This window comes from Nannospalax galili, unplaced genomic scaffold (assembly GCF_000622305.1).
Source record: "Nannospalax galili isolate Female #2095 unplaced genomic scaffold, S.galili_v1.0 scaffold39, whole genome shotgun sequence".
Classification (NCBI taxonomy): domain Eukaryota; kingdom Metazoa; phylum Chordata; class Mammalia; order Rodentia; family Spalacidae; genus Nannospalax; species Nannospalax galili.
Window position 1 is genome coordinate 6,876,837 of NW_008346683.1, and position 10,675 is coordinate 6,887,511.

A 10,675-nucleotide genomic window follows, 5' to 3' on the forward strand; every position below is an offset into this window, starting at 1 on the left:
CTAATTTTCTTTTTTCTTTTCTTTTTAATAATTATGAGACACAATAGCATTACCAAATAAATTTTTCATCTATTGTGAGACTTTTCCTAGGGCTGTTAAGCAATGCTTATTCCCTTTTAAGGTTCTAGTGTCAAGGCAATGTTTCATTAAATTTTAACTGGGGAACCAATGAATTCATTGAGCTTCCTTACTGAGATAACTGAGGGGTTGCTGAGGTGTATGTATGACCCGAGGGTATGCACACTGGAAAGCCTTTACCCAGCATGGGTCATGCCTTCTCTTCCTAGCCATCCTCAGAGTGTATGCTTTAGCCCTCCCCAAATCCAGGAAGCCATGTGTGATTAGGGTCAAATTACATACAGTTGGCTGGGAAGAGTGGCTGACAATCCAATGAGGGTCCAATTACCCTGCTTGGCCCTCCTTTAATGAATGAGCACACCCGTCAACAAGTTGTAAGATGTTTAGCAATCAGGCTCAGCTGAAATCGTAATGATGGTAGTTATTTAATGCAGAAGGGACTGCTGTATAGTATCTTCTTATTAAAAGGACCACCATGTGAAGGCAGGATCTGGGGGCTCTCAGGCAGTCTTCTGCATTCTCAGCCCCTCTGCCAGAGGGTGGCCAGAACTTGGCACTCTCTGGTGCTCTGCTGAGATGAGAGCCGCTACACCAACAGAGGTCTGAACCCCAAGATCATAATTTTAAACTTCATAGTTCTTGCCACATTTTTTCCTGGTGAAAATAAATGTGATTATTGACTCTTGAATGAGAATCAGAAATGCCCATCCTTGTAATCAGTGATGGAACTATAAAGGAACACATAAAAAGTGACACAACAGTTTTTAATGTCTTTTTCTGTTTGTATTATAGAAGTAAATAATAAGTCTGCCCAAGTTCTACTGCTTTTAGTGATTCCTGGACACTTGATTTTCCTCTACACTATTCACTTGATGAAGAGTGGCCACACTTCTCTGACTGTAATCTTCGTAGTTGTGTACTTGTTTGCTGCTGTCCTGCAGGTAAGATTTAAGAACCTCTTGAAGTCTCTTCTATGCTCAAACTGTTGGGAAACTGTCATGCTGTCCATCGAAAGTACATGGCATGTTTCCCATTTTAGAAGGAGGCTGGGGGCCTTTACATTGATTTGACCTAAAACCCAGTAAGCTCACAGCCGCATCTGCTGTAGCCTGGTCTTCAGAAGCTTTGTATCTCTGGGATCTCCTGCCATTTTTTTTTTTTTTTTGGTTCTCCTGTTTTGTGTGAACATGCCTCCCAGTAGATTCTTGAGAAGTAGGGGAAGATATACAGTGTTTTGTCCCATCTTCTATAGTAATAGGTTGATGGATATAGAATTGTTTCTTTGGGATTTTTTAAGACAATTCTTTGTTTACCTTCCAACCTCTTTGTATTCGAGGAAGAACAGACACCATCTCATTCCTGGTCTCAGTATGTGACCTTTTTTTTCAATCTATGCATGTGTACATGCATTCATGTATATGAGTATGGTCACATATGTGTTACAGCATGTGTGAGGAGATCAGAGGACAACCTTGGAGGTTGGTCCTCCCCTTCCACCTTGTTTGACACAGAATCTCTTGTATGCCACACTAGCTGCCAAGTGAGCTGCTAGGACTTCTCCTGTCCCTGCCTTCCATCTCACTGTAAGAACACTGGGGTCACACATGTGCTTTTCTGTGTCTAGCTTTATGTGGGTTCTGGGGATCTCAGATCTTCATGATAACAAGTGCTTTATCCACTGAGCCATCTTTCCAACACTGTATTAACTATATTAACTTTTTGGTGTTTTTTGTTGTTGTTGTTGTTGTTGATGTTGTTTGAGACGAGGTTTCCCTGTAGCCCCAGCTGCCCTGGAACTCACCATTTTAATCCAGGCTGGCCTTGATCTCAAGCAATCCACCTGCCTCTGCCTCCCAAATGCTGGGATTAAAGGTGTGTGCTACCATGCCCAGCTCCTATATGTCTTTTAATTTCCTAAACACTTTAAGAGGTGTGCCTTATTTATTTGTTTGTTTATTTAATGGGTATGAATGCTTTGCCTGCATGTATGTAAGTCCATCATATGCATTCAGTGCCTGCAGAGGCCAGAAGGGGGCAACGAATCCCCTGGAACTTGATTTCTGGATGGTTGTTAGCTGCCATGTAGGTGCTCAGGACTGACCCCAGGTCCTCTACAAGAGCAGCCAGTGCTCTTAACCACCAAGTCAAAAGCTGTACTTTTTACTTTGTTCTTGGGAGTTCTTAGTTTCTGCTGATGGACTCTGATGTGGGTGCATTTTGTACATTTTGTATGACCTCATCAGTCTAAAAACTCATGTTCTTTGATTCTGGAACAAAACAAAATATTATTTTTTGATGATTTTTCTTTCCTTTTTTAAGAAAAGAAAAATCATCATATATGGGAAACATGGCACATTATAATGTCCTAAACTCCTCAGTATTTATTAGCCAAAATCAAAACTTGTCATTTAGGTATATTCCTTTAAAACTTACAGATATGTAGCCCAAGCTGGCCTCAAACTCTCAGTGTAAATTGTGACCTTGGCTGGCCTCAAACTAGTGATCCTCTGCCTCCACCTTGTCAATTTTGGGATCATAGTAGTGTGCCACCATATCTGGCTTTCTGGAATCTTACTTGGTTACTGGACTTGCATCAAACTTAAAGAAAAAATTATTTCTTTATGTCTTATCTTTCTATATTTCTTTCCATTTCTAAATATTTTCTGTTGTGTAGAAGGCTTTTAATTTTAAAGTTTAATAACGTTTCTTTTATGTAAACAAAACCTCACCCATGTTCCTGTAAACAAACGTAATGAAACCCATTGAGTCACACACAAAGGTAGGAAAGTAGAAAAGCAGAAAGGGCTGGTTGGGAAGATTCGGGGGAGTGGGAAGGGGACAAGAGAGAACACTGAGGGGTGTGTGATTGAAATGTAATCTGTACATGCATGACAATGTCAGGGTAATCCATTATTATTCAGTTAATGTATCTATGTGTATTAGTTACTTTTCTGTTGTTTTGATAAAACATTAGGACTAAAGTAACTTATAGAAGGACTCACATCTCCAAGCTGGCACAGGAAGTGAGCAAAACAGACTGGAAGTGGGCATGGCTTTGAACTCCTAAAACACACCCCCAGTGACATGTTTTCTCTAGCATGGCCACACCTCCTAAAGGTTCCATGACCCTCCCCAAACAGTGCTGGTAACTGGGGACTGAGAGTCCAAATACTTGGAGCCTAGGGGGGGACACTTAATTCAAACCATCATAATATGCCAACAAAAACATTTTTAAAATGCATGATTGTATAATACATGTACATATTTAAAAATTAAAATTGTATTAAAAGGTTCTACCCACCCAGTTCCTTTTCTGAAAGATCACCACTTTGAAATATTTTAGCTGTTTCTTCTGGTGGTTATCTGAAAGTTTTAAAGGAACATGCCTAAACTTCAAGTGTTGACTTTGACTAATAAATATTAAGGACTTTAGGGATATTATAACGCCTCATGTTTCCCACATACTTATACTACCACCTTTTGTTAAATGAATTATCAGTGTTGGTGTGATTAAGCCTAGTGTTATTATAGAGGCACATGATTTAACCTGGCTATATTTTCTTGTTTTCTGAATTATTTTCTTTGGCATTTGTAATTCTTTCTTTTTTACTTCCATTGTCTTCCGTAAACCCAATCCCCAATGTTTCCAGCTGCTCAGATTTATTTTGGCTTCTTGCTTTTGCTTGTTCAGCTTTGTGGACTTGGTGCCGGCTACCCTGAGAAATCCCAGTGCCCTAAGAGGTGGGTTAGAACAGTGATTTGATGAGATAGCATTTGAATTCGGCCTGCAGAGGGTTTGAGTGGAGGAATGAAGCTAGAGGGCAGGTATGTGGATGTATTCCAGTCAGAAGTAGCTAATGAGAAGAGCTGGCCTTTGTAGTGTTCCTGTATGTTAAGTACTGTACAAGTGATTTTACGTGTGTTCATTTACTTAATTCTCACAAATGATAAGAGAGATTTGCTTGTTGATATGAATCAGTGCTTTCCAAATTGGAGTACATGCAGAAGAATGCAGTGTGTGGGGAGAAAAACTAAAACTTGTTCTTTACCTGATTTGCTTATTATATTTTATTATATATTATTATATGTACTTATATTGTATATTATTGTAATAGTATATATTACAAATTATTATAACATAATATTATGTATTATATTTGCTAAGTATATTTTACTATTTTTATAATTGCTTAATAATAAACATATTAGCACAGTGGTTAATAAGCATGCTCAAACATTTTCTACTGAGTCAGCTGCATAATGTAAAATTTTAGATTATCGAGTTAATACATAAAGTGGGAAAGCACAGAGCTTATGCTAGAAGGAAGATGAATACAGTATCTGCAGATGGAATAGGTGAGATCAGCTCAGAGGAGATTAGGCTTTGTATAGACAGGTCTTAAATGCTAAGTAAAGGAGATTAGAATCGATTCTTAAAATAGCAACACCTTTACCACTTAATTGAGACTTCTAAACTTCTCTACGATGCCTTCTAGTCTTCTGATTTTCCTAAAAGTCACCTATTAAATTATTTATTTTTTATTTGTTCAATAAATCTTCCTTCTATTCGAGGCAGAGGTAGCTTTTAAGTCCCTAGAGCAGTAAATTCAAGCGTTATTGTCAAGGCCTTGTGGTCTGGCGGGAAGGCCGCTACCTGAACAAATAATTGTAATATAAATGCTGGCTCTGTGTACGGTGCTTTCAGAGCCCGGAAGGGAGAGCAGCCAACTGCCTGGGGAGTTGTATTTTTCTGCTGTTCTGTAGACACAAAATTTGTTTCAAATGCTTTTTGCTCCTGGCTACTTGTATTGCTTGTGAGGTGGTCATTCGTTGTCATTTATATTTGGGGCTCTTCTTTGCATGTTGTGAAAAGATGCTCTCGGCCACATTGAGGGAAATTCCAGACTGGCCTGGTCTGCTGTGCAGCACAGCGTTTCTGGAGCAGGTTCCCGATCACAGCCCTTGCTGTTTGCCTCATGGATGCGCTCTGTTCCCTTAGGGTTCTGTGCCAGTGTAATATCCTGCGTGGTTTCATTCAAGTTGATGAAAAAATTGAAGTCATTTTTCTGAGATTATTTAAAAAATGGATTTCATTCGTTCCTTACAGTATGTAAGAACACATCTTTTTTTGTAACCTGTATTAGTCAATTTTCTGTTGCTATGATAAAACACCATGGCTAAGGCAATTTACAGAAGAGTTGATTTGGCTCATGGTTCCAGAGGGTTAAGAGTCCATCAGAGTGGGGAGGCATGGTGGCAGAGGGGGCCAGTGCAGAAAATTGAGAGCTCACATCTTCAAGCTGGCACAGGAAGCAGGGTAAGACAGACTGGAAGTGGGCGTGGCTATGAACTCTCAAAGTTCGCCCCCAGTGACATGCTTCCCCCAGCATGGCCACACCTCCTAAAGGTTCCATGGCCCTCCCCAAACAGCACCGGGAACTTGGGACCAAATGTCCAAATACTTGGAGCCCTTGGGGAACATCTCATTCAAACCACTGCATGACCTTTGGCCTAAGTCCTTACCAGGGACTGAAAAACTGGAGTTAAGGAATGAGTAATCTGTGCGTCTCGATTGTCCCTTCTGCATAGTGGAAGGAGTGGTAGTGTTCACGTCATAGATGTTTTGAAGATGAAATCAGTTACTTACCTAGCTTGCAGCATGGAGGTATGACGTAAGACTAAGTTGATGCTGTCGTTAGTAAACATGGAGTAGAAGTGGTTTGCCTCTGAATGACAACTGCAGAGTTTTCGTGTTGATTGATTTTTTCTCTGTATCTTAGAGGCTTCATTTTACTTTTTTTTAATCTTTGTGTGTGTTCATGTGTGTAGGTGTGTGCGCGTGTCAACCTCTAGCATCCACTTATTTTTTAGGGTGTCTTTCTGAACCTGGAACTCGCTGGTTTGACTGGCATGCAGGCACACACTGCTGCACTGGGCTTTTGTGTGGGTTCTAAGGATCCAGACTCAGGTCTGTATGCTTGAACAGCAAGCACTTCGCTGACTGAGCCGTCTTCCCCACCCCATGTGTGGGTTCTAAGGATCCAGACTCAGGTCTATGTATGCTTGAACAGCAAGCACTTCGCTGACTGAGCCGTCTTCCCCACCCCACACTTTCATTCATTTCAAAAGTTTTATTTTCCTCAAGAATCAGATGTTTGTCAGAGGAGATTCTTGCATTTGGAGCCCAACATTGTGCAGTATTCTAATGGAATCGCTTAGAATGACAATATAAAGTCTCTAATCAGATCTTTGGGCCTTAACACTAACACACACAAACACACATGCAAGGTTAAGATAAAAGACCTTGACCTTCCCCAGCCTGCTCCAATCAGAATATAAAATTGACCACTTAGACTCACCTTTCAATATTCTTTTTTTTTTTTTTTTTTTTTCCTGAGACAGGGTCTCCCTATAACCCCATCTGACCTGAAACTCTCTGTATATAGCAGGCTGGCCTTGATCTCACAGAGATCCACTTGCATCTGCCTCCTGAGTGCTGACTCTAAAGGTGTGCACCACCACTCCGGGCTTGTAGTCAGGTTTTCTAATGCATGACAGTTCTCCCTGTCTAAATTCCTACCTCCTTGGACATGGAGACCATATCTTTCTGTCTTGGATATTCCAAAGGACAAGATAGAGTAGTTGTTTTTTAATTATGTGTTTCACTGTCTTCAGGTTGATATTTTTTGAAAAGTCTCTTTCCTAATTCCTAAACCAACTAAATGAAGGAAATCTGCTTGAAAGAAACTTGATACTGCTTCATGGCGAATGCTGGGATTACAGGCAAGCTCCACCATATCCAGTTTATGTGGTGCTGGACATTGAACCCAGGGCTTCCTGCGTGCTAGGCAAGCACTCTCCCAGCTGAGCCGTGTCCCCAGCACTGCAGCCGGTTCTTTGCTGCCATGCTGGTGGTGCTTTTCACAGTGTTCTAGACAAACTTCTTTTTCCTAGGAAGAAATGAAGAAAGAAGAGAGAAAGGGACAGAGGAAGAAAGGGAGGGAAGAAGGAAGGAAGGAAGGAAGGAAGGAAGGAAGGAAGGAAGGAAGGAAGAAAGGAAGGAAGGAATCATTGAAGTGTTTAGAGCTAAGGTGTCTTACTGTGTAGGAAAAGGAAAGGTAGGGATAAAACTGGCTATGAGTTGATAATAGTGATTGCTGAGTGATAGTTCCTGAGTGTGGGTGGGGTTAATTTTTACTTTCTGTCTACTTTGTATATTTTGTGTATATTTTTTGCATTTTCTACAATAAGGAGTTTTAAACTTTTTTGATATTTATTTTTATGGATATGAGTGTTCTGCCTGCATGTATATTGTATACCCTTGTGTGTAATATTTGCAGAGACCAGAAGAGAGAAGGCATTGGATCCCCTAGAACTGGAGTTACTGATGGTTGTTAGCCATCATGTGCATGCTGGGAACTGAACCTGGGTCCTCTGTAAGAGCAGCCAGTGCTCTTAACTACTGGGCTAACTCTCCAGTCCCTAATGAGTTTCTAAAATTAAGGTTTCAAATATCAGATGTTAACAGGACTTTTTTCAGAGTACATCAACTCTAATCTTACTTCTATAGCCTGGCTTCTGTAGCTCAAGTTAAAGTAAAAAGTCAGCTTAACTTTGAATTGGTTTGGGATTTGGAATAGCAGGGTCGGTTTCTGACTTTACTCTTGTGCAATAACTGCAGTTGTTTGAAATATTTTAAAATTTAAAAGCCTGTGTGGGTGTCACAAGTTACATTATTCGGGGGGTACTTAGGGATCTTGCAATTATTAGAAAGAACCTTTCATGTGAGTTTTTGTTTTGTTTTGTTTTGGTCTTTTGAGACAGGGTCTCCCTGTAGCCCCAGCTGGAACTCACTGTATAGACCAGGCTGGCCTTGAACTCACAGAGATCTGCCTGCCTCTGCCTCCCAAGTGCTGGGTCAGCCAGTAGACCTGATGGGTTATACTTCTCTTTGTATTCTTGTCCAGTCCCAAGAGCAGCTGGGGTTACTGGAACATAGCAAGGTGATATGCCAAAAGACATTCGTATTTGACAGGCCATCAGTCACACTACTTTTCAAGTTTGTTTTTCTTCAACAGTAGGGAAAGCCTGGCATCAAGGCTAGCCATCCCACATTACCCCTTACGAGTCTACTAGCTATGGTTAAAAGTACAGTAGTTGTTTTAGATATCCCTTTAAACCCACAGTTTAGATTTCATAGAACTGGTGAATTTTCTCTTAAAACCTCAAGGTGACTTGGGTTTTTTCTCTGAAAGCAGTGGGTTCTGCTGCTGATGTGCGTTACTGCTCAAAGCCTGTCATGGAACCAAATACACAACTTGGGATTCCAAGTTGTAACGGGCTATGCCAGCTTTCCTTCTAAGATATAAGGGATATATCTTCTTCCAAGTTTTCTTTCTGTTTTACTCCCCACAGTCTTTTTCAAAGACGTAGCGCTTGACAGCATAATAAACCTGGCAAGGTACAAAGAAAGCTATCAGTCACTTCAGCATCCTGATAGTCCGCACAGAGAAGGAGCCGCAGTGCATCTTGGTTCGTTTTCCTATTTAACTTAAAGCCTCTGCCACTTGTCCTTTGTGTTCACATCCTAAAGATGCATCTTTTGTCTATGAAAAGACAAACACATAGGTTTGGATGGCGTGTCCTAAAAGAGGGAAAGATTGCGCCATAAAACCGAATGAGGACACACACGGCAAATGTCAGATGGGTGCTCTCAGATGTGGGCATGTCTGTCACCATTCACGTCTCACTGTTTTATCATCTACTTATTTTACTCATTTGATTTAACACAAAACAAAAGCTTCTGTTCTACAGTTTCATTTTTCCTTTTTCACATGATGATTGTGAATGTACATGGATTATAGTAATGCTTTATTGCTATAAAGTATCTCAGTGGGAAAAGAAAAATAAGACTTTTCCAGCCCTTGATGTCCATTGAATTCCAGGGAGATGCTTATTCATATAATTGGTAAATAATTAATTGAAATCATCTTAAGTGAAACTTTTAATTAAATTTTAGGCACTGATTATTTCATAAGAAAATTAGATAATTAAAAATACTATGAACATTCTAGCAGAAACAAATTTCATGATAAATTCATTGTGAATGTTTTATTATATAAACACCTTTGCCCCTGAGAGAGGAAAAATTGTTTCTCTTGCAGCTGGAGAGATGGCTCAGTGGTGAAGAACATGTCCTGCTCTTGCAGAGAACCTGAGTAGGATTCCCAAGACCCATGTTGGGTGGTTCATAATGGCTCATAACCACCTGTAACTCCAACTCTAGGGAATCCAGTGCCCTCTTCTGGCCTTCAGAGGCACTGCACTCATGTACACACACACAAAATTAAAAATATCAAGTCTCTAAAAGTAAAGTGACAACAAATTCTCAATAGGTAAAGTTGAAAATTAAAGTCAAGATTTTATCAGATAGCATGTTAGTCACAGCATAAAAGAAATAGGAGACATTATCCCTGCCTCTAAGCATCTCCTCAGAGATGTAGGATATATATTTAGATCATGAACCAGTTAGAGGAGAACCTAAGTCTTACCTTCTTATTAGTAATGTAGTCTTCCATAGCTTTATAATCAAACTTTATGTCTGTGTCTGACTCATTTTTAGCAAATACCTTGATAGACCTTTTTGAAGATAGGATCATATAGTGTATATGTTACAGCTGGTAAGAAACTTGAGATGTTATTAGCAAATATAAAATTTATCTTACTGACATTATCATGTATGTACTTCTTATTAAGTTTTTTTAAAGTCTCTTTTTATTGAATTTTTTTGTGTATTTCATACAGAACAGCTCAATCTTAATCATCTTTATACCCCTTTCCCCACTGGCACTCTGAAATGAAGTAAGTTAATATAAGATAGGAAAATGGATGGTCTAAACTTGGATAAAATCCATGTTTCCCTGAAGTGGAGCTTACATAAATATGATAATTACAAGACAGATTTGCACAGTGATTTAAAAAGAAAAAACACAGCTCAGTATAGCATATAAGAAAATTATTAGGTAGACAGAGAAAAAAACAAGTCTGTTTAATTTTTGCTGTTGCTACGTCTCTTTCATAAAGTAATGTTCCTTTTGAATTTCACTTATATACAAATTGTACCATCTTATATTTCTCAACAGATTTCTTTTCCAAAGATAAAAAATTGTTCTCAGCAAAACCTATGCCACCTTAACCAAGCAGATAAACACCCTTCATAGTAAGACTTTTAGTGTCAGGATGTTGACTAATAACTGTTTCTGTTTTAGAAGTAATTAAAGTTTGTGAATGTTGAAATATGGATTTTTAATACAAGCATGCCCACAGCACTAATGATACAAATTATGCAGAAATCATCTGGTACATATGCTTGGGTGGAAATCTGGGCAGTGACCTCCTCATCTTGCCAGAAGGAGCATCGACAGTATCTGAACTCTAAAGTCTCAGTTACACAATTAAGACATAAAAATGTTTTCCACATTTTCATATATACGATGGAGTTTTACTCAGCAGTAAAGAAAGATGAAATCATGAAATTTGCAGGTAAATGGATGGAACTAGAATCTGTTATACTAAGTGAAGTAACACAATCTCAGAA

General features: G+C 39.3%; 1 protein-coding gene across 9 annotated transcripts in view; it reads left to right on the forward strand.

Moving 5' to 3' along the window:
* Window positions 1-10,675, forward strand: part of Slc41a2 (solute carrier family 41 member 2) — a 133,297-nt gene that overhangs the window by 92,355 nt on the left and 30,267 nt on the right. For all 9 annotated transcript variants that reach the window (XM_008843141.3, XM_029568333.1, XM_029568331.1 and 6 more), the window contains one exon: window positions 871-1,019. In XM_008843141.3, coding sequence (XP_008841363.1) covers window positions 871-1,019 — 149 coding nt within the window. The remainder of the gene's footprint in view (window positions 1-870; window positions 1,020-10,675) is intronic.